The 16,436-nt window shown below is 42.2% G+C and overlaps 1 protein-coding gene across 1 annotated transcript in view; it reads left to right on the plus strand.

The window, feature by feature from the left end:
- Positions 1-6,981: 6,981 nt before the first annotated feature.
- cyth1b (cytohesin 1b) overlaps positions 6,982-16,436 on the plus strand; it is a 260,252-nt gene continuing 250,797 nt past the window's right edge. The window contains exon 1 of the mRNA XM_085963766.1: positions 6,982-7,111. Coding sequence (XP_085819892.1) covers positions 7,090-7,111 — 22 coding nt within the window. The 5' untranslated portion in view covers positions 6,982-7,089. The remainder of the gene's footprint in view (positions 7,112-16,436) is intronic.

Here is a 16,436-nt window from a genome sequence, read left to right on the forward strand (position 1 = left end):
ACGTACATGCACACCTGCTGTGGTTAAAACCTTTTAACTGCAAAAAGAGACAAATTTGCATATGCAGTTGAAAATTAGCTGTTCAAAGATCTTTTCAAATAGAATTTGTGTAGCACCTGCATAATTAAATAATCTGTTGAGTGTTTTGCACTATTGAAATGTCTTTGTATAGAAGATTACTTCCGAGATGCATGGGAACTTTGATTAAACTTCAGGCAAGAGAACAGGAGCCTCCGAGTTTAAGAATTTTAATGTTGGAATTCATGGGAGTTCCACTGCTTCAATATGTTAATGTATATGGGATGGTTTCCTGGACCACTATGTTGAGGAACCAATTAGAGATCAGGCCACCTTAGACTGGGTATTATGTAATGAGAGCAGATTAATTAGCAATCTTGTTGTGCGAGGCCCCTTGGGGAGGAGCGATCATAATATGATAGAATTCTTCATTAAAATGGAGAGTGAAGTAGTTGACTCAGAGACTAGGGTCCTGAATTTAAATAAAGGAAGCTATGATGGTATGAGGCACGAGTTGGCTAGGATAGATTGGGGCATGTTACTTAAAGGGTTGATGGTGGATAGGCAATGGCAAACATTTAAAGATCGCATGGATGAACTTCAGAATTTGTTCATCCCTGTTTGGCATAAAAATAAAACAAAAAAGGTGACTCAACCATGGCTAACAAGGGAAATTATGGAAAGCATAAGATGCAAGGAGAGGACATATAATTTGGCCAGAAAAAGCAGCAAACCTGAGGATTGGGAGCAGTTTAGGATTCAGCAAAGGAGGACAAAGGGATTAATTAAGAGGGGGAAAATAGAGTATGAGAGTAAGCGTTCAGGGAACATAAAAATTGACTGTAAAAGCTTCTATAGATATGTGAAGAGAAAAAGATTGGTGAAGTCAAGCATAGGTCCCTTGCAGTCAGAATCAGGGGAATTTATAATGGGGAACAAGGAAATGGCAGACCAATTAAATACATTGGTTCTGAGGACACAAATAACCTCCCAGAGATGTCGGGGAACATAGGGTCTAATGAGAGGGAGGAATTGAATATAACCAGTATTTGTAGGGAAATGGTGTTAGGGAAATTAACTGGATTGAAGGCCGATAAATCCCCAGGGCCTGATGATCTACATCCTAGGGTACTTAAGGAAGTGGCCCTAGAAATAGTAAATGCATTGCTGGTCATCTTCCAAAATGCTATAGACTCTGCAACAGTTCCCATGGATTGGAGGATAGCTAATGTAACCCCACTATTTAAAAAGGGTGGTAAAGAGAAAACCGGGAATTATAGAGCAGTAAGTCTGACATCGGTAGTGGGGAAAATGCTAGAGTCCATTATAAAAGATGTAATAGCAGAGCACTTGGAAAACAGTGACAGGATCAGACAAAGTCAACATGGATTTACAAAAGGTAAATCATGCTTGACTAATCTACTGGAATTTTTTGAGGATGTAACTGGTAGAATAGATAAGGGAGAACCAGTAGATGTGGTGTATTTGGACTTTCAGAAGGCTTTCGATAAGGTCCCACATAAGAGATTGGCGTGCAAAGTTAAAGCACATGGGATTGGAGGTAAGGTACTGTCTTCGATAGAGAACTGGTTGGCAGACAGGAAGCCAAGAGTTGGAATAAACCGGTCTTTTTCCGAGTGGCAGGCAGTGACTAGTGGGGTACTGCAGGGATCGGTGCTAGGACCCCAGCTATTCACCATATATATAAATGACCTAGACGAGGGAACTAGATGTAATATCTCCAAGTTTGCAGACGACACAAAGCTGGGTGGGTGTGTGTGCTGTGAGGAGGATGCAGAGAAACTCCAGTATGATTTGGACAGGTTGGGTGATTGGGCAGATGCATGGCAAATGCAGTATAATGTAGATAAATGCAAGGTTATCCACTTCGGTGGCAAAAACAGGAAGACAGATTATTATCTGAACGGCAATAGATTTGGAAAAGGGGAAGTGCAACGAGACCTGGGTGTCCTTGTGCACCAGTCGCTGAAGGTAAGCATGCAGGTGCAGCAGGCGGTTAAGAAGGCAAATGGTATGTTGGCCTTCAAAGCGAGAGGATTCGAGTACAGGAACAAGGATGTCTTGCTGCAGTTGTACAGGGCCTTGGTGAGACCGCACCTTGAGTATTGTGTGCAGTTTTGGTCACCTTATCTGAGGAAGGATGTTCTTGCCTTGGAGAGAGTGCAGCGAAGATTCACCAGACTGATACCTGGGATGGCAGGAATGACGTATGAGGAGAGATTGGGTCAATTAGCTTATATTCGCTAGTGTTTAGAAGAATGAGAGGGGATCTCATTGAAACTTATAAAATTCTAACAGGACTAGATGCAGGAAGGATGTTCCCGATGGCGGGGGGAGTCCAGAACCAGGGGTCACAGTCTAAGGATAAGGGGTAAGCCATTTAGGACTGAGATGAGGAGGAAGTTCTTCACCCAGAGAGTGGTGAACCTGTGGAATTCTCTGCCACACAGGGCAGTTGAGGCCAATTCATTAAATATATTCAAGAAGGAGTTGGATATATTTCTTGAGGCTAAAGGAATCAAGGGATATAGGGAGATAGCGGGGACAGGGTACTGAATTTGAATGATCAGCCATGATCCCATTAAATGGCGGAGCGGGCTTGAGGGGCCGAATGGCCTTCTCCTGCTCCTATCTTCTATGTTTCTATGCTGTGCTTAGGACTTGATTGTCCTAATTTAATTTTGAAACTGGATCCCAAGAAGTCGAGATAATCGCATCACTTTTTGATTGGGATTGAAATTATTTTCAGACTTGAATGGAAGATAGATGAATGTCGATTTGTTACCCGATCTGGTTGTCTAGCATTCGTGGAAACACTGTTAAAACTGAATGCACATTGTGGAAAGAAGATTTAAGGTTGCACAGTAGAACGCCATGATACATAGAAACATAGAAGATAGGAGCAGGATTAGGCCATTCGGCCCCTCGAGCCTGCTGCGCCATTCAATGAGATCATGGCTGATCATCCAAATTCAGTACTCTGTTCCTGCCTTCTCTCCATATTCCTTGATCCTTTTAGCCTTAAGAAATATATCCAACTCCTTCTTGAATATATTTAATGAATTGGCCTCTACGGCCGCCTTTGGCAGAGAATTCCACAGGTTCACGACTCTGGGTGAAGAAATTCCTCCTCCTCTCTGTCGTAAATGGCTTACCCCTTATCCTTAGACTGTGACCCCTGGTTCTGGACTCCCTGACCATTGGGAACATCCTTCCAGCATCTAGTCTGTCTAGTTCTGTTAGAATTTTATAAGTTTCGATGAGATCCCCTCTCATTCTTCTAAACTCCAGCAAGTACAAGCCCAATCGACCCAATCTCTCCTCATACGTCATTCCTGCCATCCCAGGTATCAGCCTGGTGAATCTTCGCTGCACTCCTTTCATGGCAAGAACATCTTTCCTCAGATAAGGTGACCAAAACTGCACACAATACTCAAGATGTGGTCTCACCAAGGCCTTGTACAACTGCAGCAAGATTGATGGAGGCATTGAGTCTCAATCGTGAAGTGTTCAAAGGCTGATCATCTCACTCCTGAAGAGAAGGAATATCCCTCACTGGGTGCTGTCATGTGTCTCTTTGATTTGACTTGCATGTCTCTGAGCAAAAATTTCCCACGAAGGTCCAGGAGTCATGGGAGAGAGAACTAGTGTCAAACTTGAGGGAGGGGATTTGATCGACACGCCATAGAACTTTGGATTAGGCTGGATGCAGGTGATGTTTTTGAATGGTGGGATTGTTCTCATAGGTTACATGAAAATGGTACTCACCAGTAATGATTGTGGGGCATATGCTGTAAGTTTTTGAGAACTGTAGTGTGTTCTCAACACGTTTTGCTTGCTATGATATTCTGATTTAAGGTGTATTATAATAGTGTATTTTTCTATATGCGTATATATGGAATATACAGTACATTGTTAAAGTTGTATAGAACAATCGAAATAAAATTCGACTGGAGTGCTTAGGCATGCTTATTTTATGGTTCTACAGTCATAAATCTGAAACTGGTATGCTGTAATATTACAGTAATAGCACTTGAGAGCAGTTGGATTAACCTTTTAAAAAGTTAAGGATGGTTTATTACCCAGATATTTTCTGTTGAGTGCTTGTGCGGTATTGTATATGCTTTGTTGCCTGCACACTACAAGACATCAACAATACAGCACTTCCTTATGAGAGATCTGAACTACCATAAAAATCAATGTAGGCCAGAGAAACTTCAATTATCATCTTGCTTCAGTTCAAAACCAATAATGTCTGGCAATGATTTGTTTCATTTGCCATAACAGCATATCATTACTGATCTAATAATACAAGGCATGAATACTTTATAAGGTACTTGGAGAAAGGGAGGCAGAAGAAGTGGCTCACAACTACAGCATGAGTCCAATGTTCAGAACTGGACATGTCTGTAAATATACAAGGTACCAATTGTATTTCTGATCCATTGTCAAGATGACTTCCCTGCCACGTAAATGTTTCCATAACTATATATCATATTGTGAATTACTAGATTAATGACAAATAAAATATCAATTATGATGAATCACCATTAATAATCCACTTTTTTTGACTATACTTTAGATAACATGAATACTATTCATATTTGTTACATTTTCGACTTTACTCCAATGTGTCATTTAAAAGTTTACAATTGTTATATGGTATTTTCTTTTCTTTCCCTATTTTCCCTCCAGAAGCCTCCACATGCCACTCTGCAGAATGGCACTTGAAGACGTGTGAGGGACAAGGTATGACTGGCTTTTCAATTTCTCTTCCATCCACTTGGAGATTATTGAGACTGGGAACTTGACCTATGGGGAAGCCTAAGTCTGAACAAGTCCCACACTCTGCTTTTTATTTCCCCCTTCTCCTACCCTCCAATGCCCAACGGAAGGGTGGCTAGGTGACCGCTTCATTGTCTTCTGCTGATACTATGCAAAGATTCATCAGGATGATCATGAATGTAATGTAGATTGATTTGGCCTCTCTGGTTTTGTTTCACCCGCCCTCCCTTGTCCCATATGGTAAGTTTGGTGTCTTTCTCCAATGTTCTGGCAGAGATTGGGGGCCTGCCACTTGGAGAATTTTGAACAAAATATCCTGTACGATCATTGCATAGCACAGCATGTTAAGGCTTCACATTGTCAAGACTGTCCAGAGATGTAACATTTCTAAATGGATTGTCACTATACAGTACCCAGTAATCAATAAAAAACATTATAGCAGAAAATGTATAAATCATTGGCAGCCCTTCACTAATAATTGAACATACTACAGTAAAGAGAGATACTACTACGTTCATTAACTTTTTTATTCTTTCAACTGGTGTTCGTTTACATTGTTTTTGGCCGATAACATTTGTTAGCAGAGGTATTTGAAGTATTTGACTTTCATTAGGACTTTGTTCTATCAAATCTTTTTGGTTCTGAGAAATATTCTTCTCCCTGTTTATTGCCAAACCAATTTTGACTACCAGTTTTCTCACTTCTCAGCAAGAGGAAATGAGATTGCTATGGAGGTGTGCTTATTGTGCATTCATCATAGTGTAAGTGTTCTATTGAGACTTTGAGCTTTATAGCTTTAATAGAGGATTTTCACGACTGTTATGAATGCCACTTACATATGAACCATCTGCATTTGATGCTGACTTTGTTTGGGTGCGCTCTCCCTGCTCATGGACAAAAATCAGCTTAGACTGGGCTCCTCGTCCACCCCCTCCCAAATTCCGCTCTGGGGTTCCCACCACCTATTGCTGTGCTAAGAGGTTGAACACCGTTGCAGACTGTGGGTAGCGATGGGTGAAGTGCAGCGATGTTGAATTTCTTGTAGCAGCAGCAGGAGGTAGAAGCTCCCGAGTGGCACTGAGAGGGGAGAAGCTGGGAGCTATAGTGCGGGGAACAGGGGGGAAAGGGAAGAGGGGCGAGTATTGGTTTGGAGGAGTTTTAGTGAAGAGCAGTGCTAGCGGGGAACTGGGTGGCGCTGTGGGTGCAGCACTGGCCTTTGTACCTCCGAGATCTGGATTCAAATCAGCCCAGATAGGGCTTCTCTTCTGCCCCCTCCCCAGTGCTGCTCTGGGGTTACCACAGCTGAGAGAGGCTGAACACCGCGGTACACTGGGAATTCTTGAGATCCGGAATTCCCACCCAAAGTCTGAAATATTTTAGACAACTTCAATCCAGTTTCTACTGGGCATGGGCTTGCAGCACAAAGCTGCCCCCAATGACGCGGGATAACTGGTATGGAAAAATTTAAAAAACCTGTCACATGGGTGCAGCAGGAGTGGCTTTTCTTTAGTTTGAGGCTCGGGCATGTTGGGGGCAGAGTATAGAGAATCCCCAGAGGTGAAGTGGCAGCCCACCACCCAATTCTACTGTCCACCCCCCCCCCCCTTTTTTAAATAAAAATAAAAATAATCTGTTCTACTCTACTGAAAAAGTTGAACAATTCAGCACAAAACGCTCTTTGCTTGGTTGACGGACCATCAGCTGTACAGGTAGTTTTACCACCAGCTAGGGCCAGCAAACTCTCCCTCTAGTGGAAATCAATTATTTTTTTAAAACTGAGGTGGTGCAATTTTGCTATTGCTGTAAAATGGTTGTTTTGTATAATCCCAATGTTCGGAGTCGACTTTGCAGATCGCAAGCCCAGCAGGTTTTGCAATGGGCGTCGTGGGGGGGGGGGAGTCCACGTTTTGGGGATCAGATTGTATGCAAAATGTGGCAAACTTGTCTGATTTTTTTTGATGCGCATGTTGGAGGGAGGGAGGGTGTGCATGAGTTTGATTTATTGACAGCAGCGGCTCTGCAAACAGCAGCGTGACCTTGGGCGAGCCCGGGGCAGGTGGAGCTCGAGCAGCTGCTTGTCAGCGAGCAGCTGCCAGGTCACGTGACCGCCAGCCGCGGCCACGCCCCCTCCCCTCCCCGGGGGATGGGCGCTGACGTCAGGGCGGGTGGCTGGTCCGCTCGAGCCGAGCAGAGTTGAGTCCCGGAGCGCGAGGGAGCCCCAGTCAGCTGGTGACCGGTGCCGCAGGAGCAGGACAACTCTCGGCCATGGAGGAGGACGACAACTACGGTCAGTGCCACAATCCGTGCAGATTAGATGGGGGCGTGTGCAGCCGAGGTGGGCAAGGTTGCACATTGGATTGCGGGCTGCAAAAACTGGATTGCACCTTTTTTTTAAATCTCCCCTCTCCACCTCTTCCTCCCTCAGCCAGCCCCCAGTTTTTACTCAGTGGGGCGGGGAAACCCCCCTCCCCGCGCTGTAACAATGTTTCAGTGTAAAAGGGGAAATCCCGTCCCGCTCCCTCAGCTGCAGTGTCCAGTCCCCACACCACGCTGCCTCCAACCACGCTTCACTGGACACGCATGCAACTCCCCTTTAATTTAACACGTGACAGTCAGTGGCAGAGACTTTGAAAACTTGTCTCTATTTTTAATCGGTACATTTTTTTGCAGATGTTATTGTCATGGCGATACCCTCTGCTGTGTCAGTAAATGCCTGTCGCGAAGTCTGGTGAGAGGAGTCCAGAAATGTATTTTTTTCCCCCAATGTTATATTTTTCGTAATAACCCCAAGAAAAGCGCCATCGCACAATGACATGGAATTCAGTGACCAGCAACTCGTGGAACATGTGTTCGGTGCAAACTTTTGCTTTTTCCTCAAGTGGTCTGAATAACTGTTGGCAGTGAGTGTGCTGCAAAGCAGTGCGGCAGATAACGGTCGCCAGTGACCTCTAACCATGAGCGTCAACTTCGAGTGATTATAAAATCATAATCCTAAGGTTCTGTTCTCGCTGTCAAGGAACATGTCACGTACTCTTGTCTACTGCTGATAATTTGAATTAGCATTTTGCACAAAAAACTGAATTATCCAATCATTTGAACTAAGGAATGTAAATGATGCAGCAATGTGTAAATCTAGTGCTTATATTTTGAATTATCAGGTAATTTTAGAATACATTGTGCATAATGTTCCATTCCATTTTGGTTATTTTTTTTTCAGGTTGAGCAAGCTTTTGCCATATGTTTTGGTACGTTTTGCTACTAAAATCATGTTTTGCAGTCTGGTTTATTTCCCCTTTTGAGTTATGTTTTATTACCATACTGGAACTGTGCTTATATTTCCAATCTTCTGTTGTTCAGTTTTGTTGAGGTGCTGGGAAGTGGTGTTGCAGAGGTAGGTAAGGTGACAATAAGTCTTGTCCAGGTTCAGTGCATCATTAAGTGGTGAGAAGAGATTGTGAGATGGCCTTTTTGTTAATATATTAACAGGATTTTCAACATCCTACATAATCTGTGTTGTGACTGTAACACGCACGAGGGGTCAAGGTGATGTCATTTCAGTGGTTCATGAAAGTGAAACTGAGATGTGCACCTGAGATTGGACTTATTGGCGATGCCTTCCATAGCAAATTAGACGGTTGGTGTTCATTGTTCACTCATTGTACTCATCGTACACGAGTGAACCTAATGTACCAGGGGATTGCTGAGATCTGTGGGATCATACCCAAGTGAAAGCACGTTCATGAAATCGGGAAAGAAAATTGGAGGGGGGGGGAGATCTTCCTAAAGCTTCCCAGCCCCGCCAACATCCTTTATGGTTCTCGTGTTTTGCTGTGTGGCTTGCATCACAAAGCAGGAAGAAGAGTGAGATCCATTTTGTAAGAGTGTCCGCTTGCAGGAAGAGAGTTTTTTAGGTGTTGCAACACTTCAGTATATTCTTCTTCTTAGGCAGTCCCTCGGAACCGACGTTCATTTGCTTCCACGTTAAAAATGAGTTCTCAGGTGACTGATTAGTCCAATGCGGGACCTACAGTCTCTGTCACAGGTGGGGCAGACGGTGGTTGAAGGGGCGGGTGGGTGGGGTGCTTGGGTTGACATGCGCTCCTTGCGCCTGGCTTCTGCTTGCTCCCGGCGAAGAGACTTGAGGTGTTCGGCACCTTCTCGGATGCTTCTCCTCCACTTTGTGCGGTTTGGGCCAGGGATTCCCAGGTGTCAGTGGGGATGTTGCATTTTTTCAAGGAGGCTTTGAGGGTGTCCTTGAAGCATTTCCTCTGCCCACCTGGGGCTCTCATGCCGTGCCGGAGCTCCGAGTAGAACGCTTGTTTTGGGAGTCTCGTATCGGGCATGCGGACGATGTGGCCCGTCCATCGGAGCTGATCGAGCGTGGTCAAAGCTTCGATGCTGGGGATGTTGGCCTGAGCAAGAACACAGACATTGGTGTGCCTATCCTGCCAATGGATTTGCAGGATCTTGCGGAGACACAGCGTTGGTGGTACCTCTCCAGTGCTTTCAGGTGTCTGCTGTGCATGGTCCATGTCTCTGAGGCATACAGCAGGGCGGGTATCACTGCTGCTCTGTAGACCATGAGCTTAGTGCCGGGTTTGTGGTCCTGGTCTTCAAACACACTCTTCCTCAGGCGACCGAAAGCTGCACTGGCACACTGAAGGCAGTGTTGGACTTCGTCATCGACGTCTGCCCTTGTTGACAGTAGGCTCCTGAGGTATGGAAAGTGGTCCACGTTGTCCAAGGCCTTGTCGTGGATTTTGATAATCGGGGGGCAGTACTGTGTGGCGGGGGCAAGTTGGTAGAGGACCTTTGTCTTACAGATGTTTAGTGTAAGGCCCATGCTCTCGTACGCTTCGGTGAAGGTGTTGAATTATCATTCAGGAAACTGACGAGTCCATGTTTCATATTTATTTTAACTTTTTTTAAATCTTGTGTGATAACCAGAACTCTTCCTGTTTGACTATAACATGTATTAATAACATATAATAATATATATTGTAAAATGATCCTTTTACTCAGTTTGCATAACTCATTTATTAATTATATGTGTGTCGTGCTTGTATTTTGTGACCAAAGGAAAAGTGTGCCTCAGTTTTTGGTGAAAGTTCAGTTCGCCATTCTGGATCTTGGGTCACCTAGTACGCAAGAGGGCGAGCAGTTTGAGGACCTCCCTTTGGATTTGCTCCTGGACCTGGTCAAAACCATCATTCATGGGTCCATGATATGCAGGGAAGGTCGTTCTGCCTGCTTGTCTCTCTTCCACGGCCTTGTGGATGCCTTGGTGGCCCTGGAGAGGATCATGTGGTGCCCACCAGTAGCTTGAGGCCTTCCGTGACCAGTGGGCACTGCAGGACATTAACCATATAATTGATGAGGAAAACATGATTATGATTTGCATCTATTTTAATTTGTACATTTCTTGGTTTGATTGGGGCATCTGTAATTGTATATTAGTGATGCCTTTCTCTTGAGGGAGGCACTTGTAGTGCTGTCTTTGTCATGTTGGCAATGGGCGCCCAGTGTCACCCTATTGATCCTAATCAAAATAGTCCTACTAGCATCACAGAAAACAGGCACAGGACTTTTCAATGGAATTTATTGGCAGCCCATAGCAAATAGCCTTCAAAGTCTCTGAATTGTGACTTGATTGCAGCTTGTATGTTTGGTTGTGGAGTTGAGTTATAAATTGCAAAACTTCAGAATTCAGTTTAGTTTATACACCAGTCCTGTTTAGTTTGGAAGTGATGGATGAAGTGCACTTTGCCAGACTTGACGGGCCTGAAAAGTGTGGGGTTAAATGTTTCAGAGGAACATGTTCAACAAGCCCCTCCTTTTTCCATTGATTAGCAAGCCCATCTATAGGATACAGTGAACAAATATTGGGGGGATGGTAGACTGAAAAGATGTTCAATTTAGAGTCCCTCAGCAGCAATTTTCCCAGGAACCTTTATTGGCATTGTAAAAAAGAATGTGTAATACTTCAAGACGAGAGTGTAGTTATTGTGCCTGTATTAGCTGAAAGGGTAGTTAAAAAAACAGAATTTTTAAACATTTATTTCCATGATTGGTTATATATTTTCATTTGATACAGAAGGTTGTAATTAAAGGGAATGTGCATTGTACTGAATTGCCATAATGCTAATTTTCACAAAATCAAGTATCTATTTATTTGGTATCATCGACCTCAGTTGCTGTGTTTTGTATTTTTAAAGCACTAGCTAGAAGCAGCCTAATAATAGATACTGTGTAAAACTACTTCTGTGACCATGAAGTTCCTGTCTCGGGTCATTTATGAATGGGGGGTTCAGCCCAAAGCCTGTTCATGGTGTCAGTGGAGTGAAACACCTCATCACATTATTACCATATGCAAAAAGTTCTGCTATAGGCTGCCTGTAACTCTCCATTTTCAAGCATAAAGTGGTAGTGAAGAAGAATGAGAGACTCAAACACACAAGTTACTGAATTTACTGACTGTCCGATTAGAATATTATTGCCCTTTATGTTGCAAAGGATTGATTCTACATCAGCACCAGTGGCCAATTCAAACACAGCCCAATTTTCTGCTGTCAGTACACCATCGTGAGAATAGTTTTGAGTGTCATATTTTAATTTTTAAAAGGATAGTAAAATTTGCATAAAGAATCTATGTTCCTGTAAGCTCAAAAAAAATCTTTCTTGTACTGGTGACCAATTTTTCAGCCTGAGTGTTGGGGGAGGGAATGGCCTTCACGTTCCCACTCTTTTCTACTCTGCTATAGCTTGTCTACAGTCCCACTGCTCCTCTTCCTATCCTGCTGTGTAGGGACCATCCATCTGAATAAATAGTTTGGAAAGTAAAAAAAAATGGTTAATGTCTTCAGTCGTTCCCACTGCAGCAATGAATATGGGCAAGGAGAGGGTTCCTGGATGAATGACATCACCTGCATAAGGCTAGAAGGCATGGGCTTTTTTTCTTTCCAGGATGAGATGTTAAACCAAGGCTCCGCCTGCCTCTCAGATGGATGTAAAAGACCCCACAAAGAAGACCAGGGGAGTGCCCCCCAGTGTCCTGGCCAATATTTATCCCTCAACCAACATCACCGAAAAAACAGTTTATCTGGTCATTATCACATTGCTGTTTGTGGGACCTTGCTGTGTGCAAATTGGCTGCTGCGTTTCTTCCATTACAACAGTGACTACACTCCAAAAAATATTTCATTGGCTGTAAAGTGCTTTGGGATGTCTTGAGGTCATGAAAAATGCTGTATAAAGGCAAGGTTTTTTTTTTAAAGCCTGTGCAACAAGTTAGTATGGGTTTCAGACCAAGGTCTGACCAGGTTCCAGATAAAATTAACTCCAGGCCATTTGTTTTTATGTTTTTGTGCGTGTGTGAGATCTCGTGGAAATGTTAATACATTCCTAGAGACCCCTTATTTTAATTTCCAAAAGACTGTGAGCTACCAAAGGGAGCCTGTTCTATAATTGCAGAAAATGTCTTTATTAGTATACTAACCCTTTACCTCGGGACCCCCTGGGATCTCCTAATGGACCCCGTGAGGTTTAGTGACCCTAAATTTGAAAAGCTGTGCTCTACATTATAAATTCTTTAATGTAAACAGAATAACTTGAAAGGAACTATGAAAACAATGTTTTCAGCTCATTCAGCACACACTTGAAAACTGGAATGATCAACTGGTTACGATCAACACTGAGTGGCATGTTGTTTTGCTGCAAAGCAAGTTGAGAGGAGGTTGGGTTGAAAGATCCTGATACAGACAAGATGCAACTGCACCTACACGCAATAACCTGCATCATGGAAGGTTTCCCAGAGCCATCATATCTAATGATCAGATAACGTAGATCGTAATCATTGATATTTTTCTCTTGCTATCTAAAGGCGGATTAAAGCTCCTTTTACATTCACGGTATGGAACTCTTTGCTCTTGTACCTGTAATGAGAAGAGAACTATTGCCATTTATATTTTCTTCACACCAGTGAAGCTCTGATAATCTGATGCACAATTGCAGAAACAAGAATCATATAATTTATGTTGTACATTATTAGCTGCTAAGTAAAGTGAACATTATCCTGGTGGGATAATGGTAGAAATATCTGTGATCTGGCCTAATTGCATTTTAGATTTGTCCCACGAGTTTTGTTGCTGCAGGTATTGTGAAGTGTTTACAAACTCGCATGCACATGGTGTTCTTTAAATGTTATCTACAACATGCACAGTTGAAATGAAATGGTTCATTTGCAATCTAGTGGCTTTGAGGAAGTTGTAACTGAGTACCTTTACTTGTTCAATGTAAATGAAGATCATACCAAGGAAAATCATGATAAAATGTTTTCTGTTTGTAACAAGTTAACTCTGGCATGGTACTTACAAATATTGGCTTGCAGGTGTGAATCTGATGAGCATGTCAATATTTTACTACAGTTTTTGTACTTTCAGGAAGGATGAGGGAAGTGTGGTTTTTTTTTAAAGATAAGAGTTTAACTCAACATATATAAATGGAAAAAGGTGTGTGAGTTGCAAATGCTATGAATTCTGCTATTGGTAAAACGACTACCAACATTTTACAAAAAAGTCAGTGCTAAGAATAATTCCGTTATCATATAAGAGAACAATGATTCCAGAATCTCTCTATGACTGGTGTTGAATGTCCTGTGATGTGAATTGCTGTCTGCTTATGAGTGGATGGTGCTGCTGCCAGTCACTGAGCTTTTCTGGTTTGGTTGCAATGATGTTTGTCCTGCAGCTTGTGCATGATTGTAGTGTCTGTCTGTGGGCAGCTTAATGCTGAGCACTGAGGGAAAAGCCGCCCTTTATTGTGCAGGTGCATGTGCCTTTTTAGAACACGGATTCAGTGTGTAGTTTGACAAACCTCCATTTTAAAACAAAATTATTTTTACTTAAGACTCAATATTTACTACTACTTGAAACAATGTATAATCCTTTTTAAGGTTTGCTTTTGGGCACTTTTTTTGTAGGATGGAATATTTCAGTCGTTTTGGGGGTAATTTGAACCTAACTCACTGGGCAGGAAACCCACGGGATCAGGTGGAAAGCAGGTTTTTCACTCCATTGGCTTCAATGGCGAGTAAAATGGGGGGTGTAAAACTAGCGTTGCACCCAATCCCGTCAGTTTCCTGACGGGCGGGTTAAGTTAAAATTGCCCCCAGTTTGTTTCTTTGCTTACATCTGGAAATAAATGAAGTGGTGGCTTTTAACAGTTATAGTTCTAAATTGTGAAGCTAATCCTGAATTACTGTTTTCATTTCAAGCATTAACAAATTTAACATTAAAGTATTTGCAGTTCAGATAAGTGTCTTGTTAACAGACTATCGTAGAAGTGTTGCTTTGTCATCTTGCAAATTTTTGCACGTGATCAGTTACTGCCCTCGGGGTTAAGTACATTTAGTAGAGCTCAGGTTAAGTTGTGTGTGGATCACCAAAGGACTGGATTAGATGGCCTGACTCTCTCTCTCTTGTCCTCGAGTTGTTTCTTATAGAAATGTAATGTAGGTACTTAAATCTAGCATTAAATTTATTGTATGATTTTAAAAATGCTACATTTCTCACTGTGACCATGTAATACAAATAACTTTATTAATTTATAAATTGTTTTGCAGTATGTATTTTTTTTGCAAGTTATTTTTTCCCCCTCTCTTTCACTTTTATGTCCTGCGCCATTAACCAAGTGAGAAGAGAACATATTTCTTGGCCTTTTCCAAGACCAGTCTTTAACTAGTAGTCAGTAGGATGTGTACAAGAGGGGTTCGACACAAGCTTGCCCCTCCACTCTTTATTACCTAGTTGAGATGTGGTGCTCTTGGCAAGTACCAATCTTAGCTGGCGATAAAGGGTGAAGGGGAATAATAATGCCAAGAAAATAGATTGGATGTTTGTTGATCACTCATCTCCCCTGTACTTTCCTTCAAGTATAAAGTTGCAGTGAGCTAGGAATGCATTTTGCAGGCTAACTTTGGCACTTATTTCCATTGTTTGCACGGGGACAAGGCCATTTCATATCATTTTGCAAAGGTTGATGACATCATTCTCCTGAAAAGCATTTAAAAATGCTGATGAAGCTTGTAAATTGAGAAAGCTTTAGGACTTGGTAGATTGCTGAAGGACCATTTTGGGCTCTGTTTTCTGTTGCCAATCCATCCTACATTACCAAACTGTCTCTCAATAATGCTTTGTTCATTAATGTTTTGTGACTGATGTAGATCTAATTCATACTCCACTACTGTAATTCCACTAACTACAGCAAGGGATGCTGCTGGCCTGGTATAAATTAATACATCACAAGTAAAAATGAAACACACTTTTCTCTTTCTTATTGGCATGACTTGCGGACTAGAGTATATTTCAGAACCACTTGCTGGATAATAGATTTCAGACATTCTTACTGTAGGCCTGTTGCATGTTCTTGGCCATGTGTCTTGGCTATAGTGCGTTCATTTATTTTAAATTATGCAGTTTCTTTATGTAAATAAAGTACCTTATTCCCTTTCTGCCTCTGATCAATAGAGATCTGATGTGCAATGGTAGTGTATCTTAAGTGTACATATTTGTTTTTTGAAGTACCACAGTACTCCATTACTGTCACTGTTCTCTGTACAGTAGTGGTGTGGTGCAATCTTATTTTAAGCAATGGTTAATTTGCAAGTGTTTTGCTCATACTAAAATAAGACTTCTAATTAATGAGTGTTGAAATATAAAGAAAAGCTTAACTCAACAGTTGAGCTCTACAAGGAAGAACACCACCTGTCAAATCTGTCTTTTAGTCAGGGTTGGATATTGTCAGTACAGATAGCTGACAATGTGCAGCCATTTCTGATCTGCTTTGATGTCCCACATAACTAACCTATGCAGCTGACTTCCTGTGATGAAATTGTAATTCTGTCAACCATGATGTTGGCTTCATTGTCAGCCTGTTGGGTCATGAGGAATACAGACCAGGAATGTCAGGTTCAAGCCTTGATCTGTGCTGAGCTGGTCGATCTTAGATGGGATGGCAGTGCCTTAAGTTTGACCTGGCTTTTTTCAAGGAGGCAAGGATAAGAGAAATGGGGGTGAAAAAAGGACACCGAGTAAGGGTTGCCGTTCCAGATTGCTGTATCCGGTCATTCCGAGCTGGCAATGTACATGTGTGAATGCGGGGGCATGAGAGGATGAGGCTTAGCTGTGATGCCCTCATGATTGAATAATCCAATACTCGCTGTTCAGGCTCATATATGAAAAATAACGTGGGTAAAGGAAGATTGGTGTCCTCTGGAAATGGCACCTTCAGGACAGAAGGAAAGACAATGAGAAAAAATTGAATAACAACAAATCAACTGTAGCACCAGAGAGAGGGTTGAGCTATTGTCCCAAAATAAAACAGATTTTTGTACTTTCATCTGAAGATTTAAATTTTTGAGGTGTTTGAACTAATAGGCAAATTTCAGTCTTTTTTTGTAGTGGTTCTTCGCCTGTTAACTAGAAACTCCATGCAGTTAGTACAGCAAATATTGAGACTAATCTTTTAAGTGTTCTGCATTAAGCGTTTCCTTATAGCTGCTCTAATGTAAATTTATTGAAATACTGAATTCTGGCATTGATGTTGGCGGTTCCACC

This window comes from Somniosus microcephalus, chromosome 21 (genome assembly GCF_052327205.1).
Source record: "Somniosus microcephalus isolate GS21.2 chromosome 21, FLI_Smic_1.0, whole genome shotgun sequence".
Taxonomy (NCBI): Eukaryota; Metazoa; Chordata; class Chondrichthyes; order Squaliformes; family Somniosidae; genus Somniosus; species Somniosus microcephalus.